Source organism: Mesoplodon bidens (assembly GCF_964165515.1).
Source record: "Mesoplodon bidens genome assembly, chromosome: 6".
In the NCBI taxonomy this organism is placed as follows: domain Eukaryota; kingdom Metazoa; phylum Chordata; class Mammalia; order Artiodactyla; family Ziphiidae; genus Mesoplodon; species Mesoplodon bidens.
Window position 1 is genome coordinate 117801978 of NC_138162.1, and position 1876 is coordinate 117803853.

The 1876-nt window shown below is 56.7% G+C and overlaps 1 protein-coding gene across 1 annotated transcript; it reads right to left on the reverse strand.

The window, feature by feature from the left end:
• Window positions 1-257: 257 nt before the first annotated feature.
• Window positions 258-764, reverse strand: LOC308618691 (phosphatidylethanolamine-binding protein 1-like; the record flags this gene model as incomplete). The annotated part of the gene is made up of 1 exon (XM_081236863.1): window positions 258-764. One exon carries the CDS (start codon window positions 762-764, stop codon window positions 258-260), a length of 507 nt encoding a protein of 168 aa, XP_081092989.1.
• Window positions 765-1876: the final 1112 nt, after the last annotated feature.

Genomic DNA, 1876 nt, shown 5'->3' on the forward strand with positions numbered 1-1876 from the left:
TAGGTTGTTATTCTTATATTAACATTTTGATGACCCCATCCTACTACCAAAATATCTCCCACCAAAACGGAGTTCAGGTTTGATCAAAACGTAAACCCCCTAGAATTACAGAGGACAGGCAGAAGCAAAAGTCACCCTAAACCTATAACTCTCACTGCTCAGGGCTGGGGCAGCGGGGAGGGGGGCAGTCTACGCGCGTCACTACACTGAGACACTGCTTGGGACCTCTGGGACCACGTCCGTCTCCTGGCTTTCCTCTACTTCCCAGACAGCTGCTCGTGGAGTTTGGGCACATAGTCATCCCATTCGGCCTGGTGACACGCGCCGGCCACCAGAGACCCGAGCTCGAACTTTCTGCGGAAATTCGCTGCCTTGAATTCGCCACTCTCCTCTCCAGGTTGGTTGCTGGGAATGGGCTCATCACACTTCAGTGGCCTGTCGTGCTCATAGACCTGCCAGGCATAGCGGTGAAGGCCTGTGCCCCTGGGTGTCCCAGAGCCCACGTAATTGGAGAGCACCGTGCCACTGCTGAGGTCGTCGCCCTTCATGTTGTTCACCAGGAAATGGTGCCATTCCCTGTGTTTGGGATCCTTCCTGATGGGAGCATCCGTGTCTGTCAAGACAAGGGTATGCAATGTACCTGGATCAAGGCCATCCCATGCAATGCTGGTGGGCCAGTTCTTCACCTGCAGCGGGTGCTGTGGCCTCTCGTCCACTTCCTGCAGGCTCAAAGGCCCGGACCACTTGTTGAGGTCCACCGGCATCGTGGAGCCGAGAGGGGCGGACAGCAGGGAAAGCAGCAGCAGGACTCGCGCAGGGTAGCAGTCCAGACTCCCAGCGGTCTGCAGACTGTCCTGAGGCAACTCTGTGCATCTCTTTTCATCCACACATCCTGTGATGCACAGAAGCGCTGCCAGGGCCCTGCCATTGGGAGGATCTCCCCTCAGCACTGCCGGCCAGGGTGGCCGGGCCTGGACTGGTCGTGCAACAACTGTTCATGTTTGCTCAAAACAACTTATGGAGCCGACAAAGCAAGAGCCACACCAAACCTTCCCTTCCTCCTCTGTCCGCCCGGTGGAGGGACCTGGAGGTGTGAGCGGAGAGGCCGAGAACAGCAGAGGTGCTGACGGGTGCTGCCTGTCCGTGGGACCCACTGTGCCCAGCAGGTGGGCTCTGCCTGGATCTTTAATCTATCATCTCCATCTCCGTCGTTCAGCGGATGCGGCTGTGCCTGCCTGACTTGGGATCCGGAAGTCTGATGCGCGTCTGTGATGGCAGTCACTTGATGTGCACGCGAAAACGTCAGGTGCCGTCAGCGCCCGCTGTGTGGTAGGAGGCGCCGGCTTCCTCCTCTGCGCTCTGCCCGAGTTCCCTGTACTCCCCAACACCTCCTCAGCCCTTCATCACCGCGCCACCTTTCCCTCTCTAAACCGGAGTCCAGGACCTCCCCGGGTGCTCCCGGTCTGATACCCACGTCTGCGCACGCCCGGTAGCTTTCTGTGCCAGTGCTGTTGTAGTGCTCAGTGTGTCGTCCTGCAGTGGTTGATTTGCTTCTCTGCAAAGCCCGTGCATTTTTGCTTATTTTGCAACAAGGATGGTACTTGGCAAAAAGTAGATGATCCATAAATATTTGAAAGGGTAAGACCTACGTGAGAAAGAAACCAAGCCCAGCCCTGCCACTGGGAATTCTTCCCCAGCCACCCCATCCTACGGCCATTTCTTCTATCTCTTACCTGCACCAGTTTCCTCAACTGCCTTTAGTACTCAGATGACTCACGTACTTGTATTTCTAGCCCCCAAACCTACCCTCCTTTGAGGGCTCTCTGTCCTAAGCCCCGTCACCCATCCTGTCACCCTAGCTAGGATCTACGCGGTC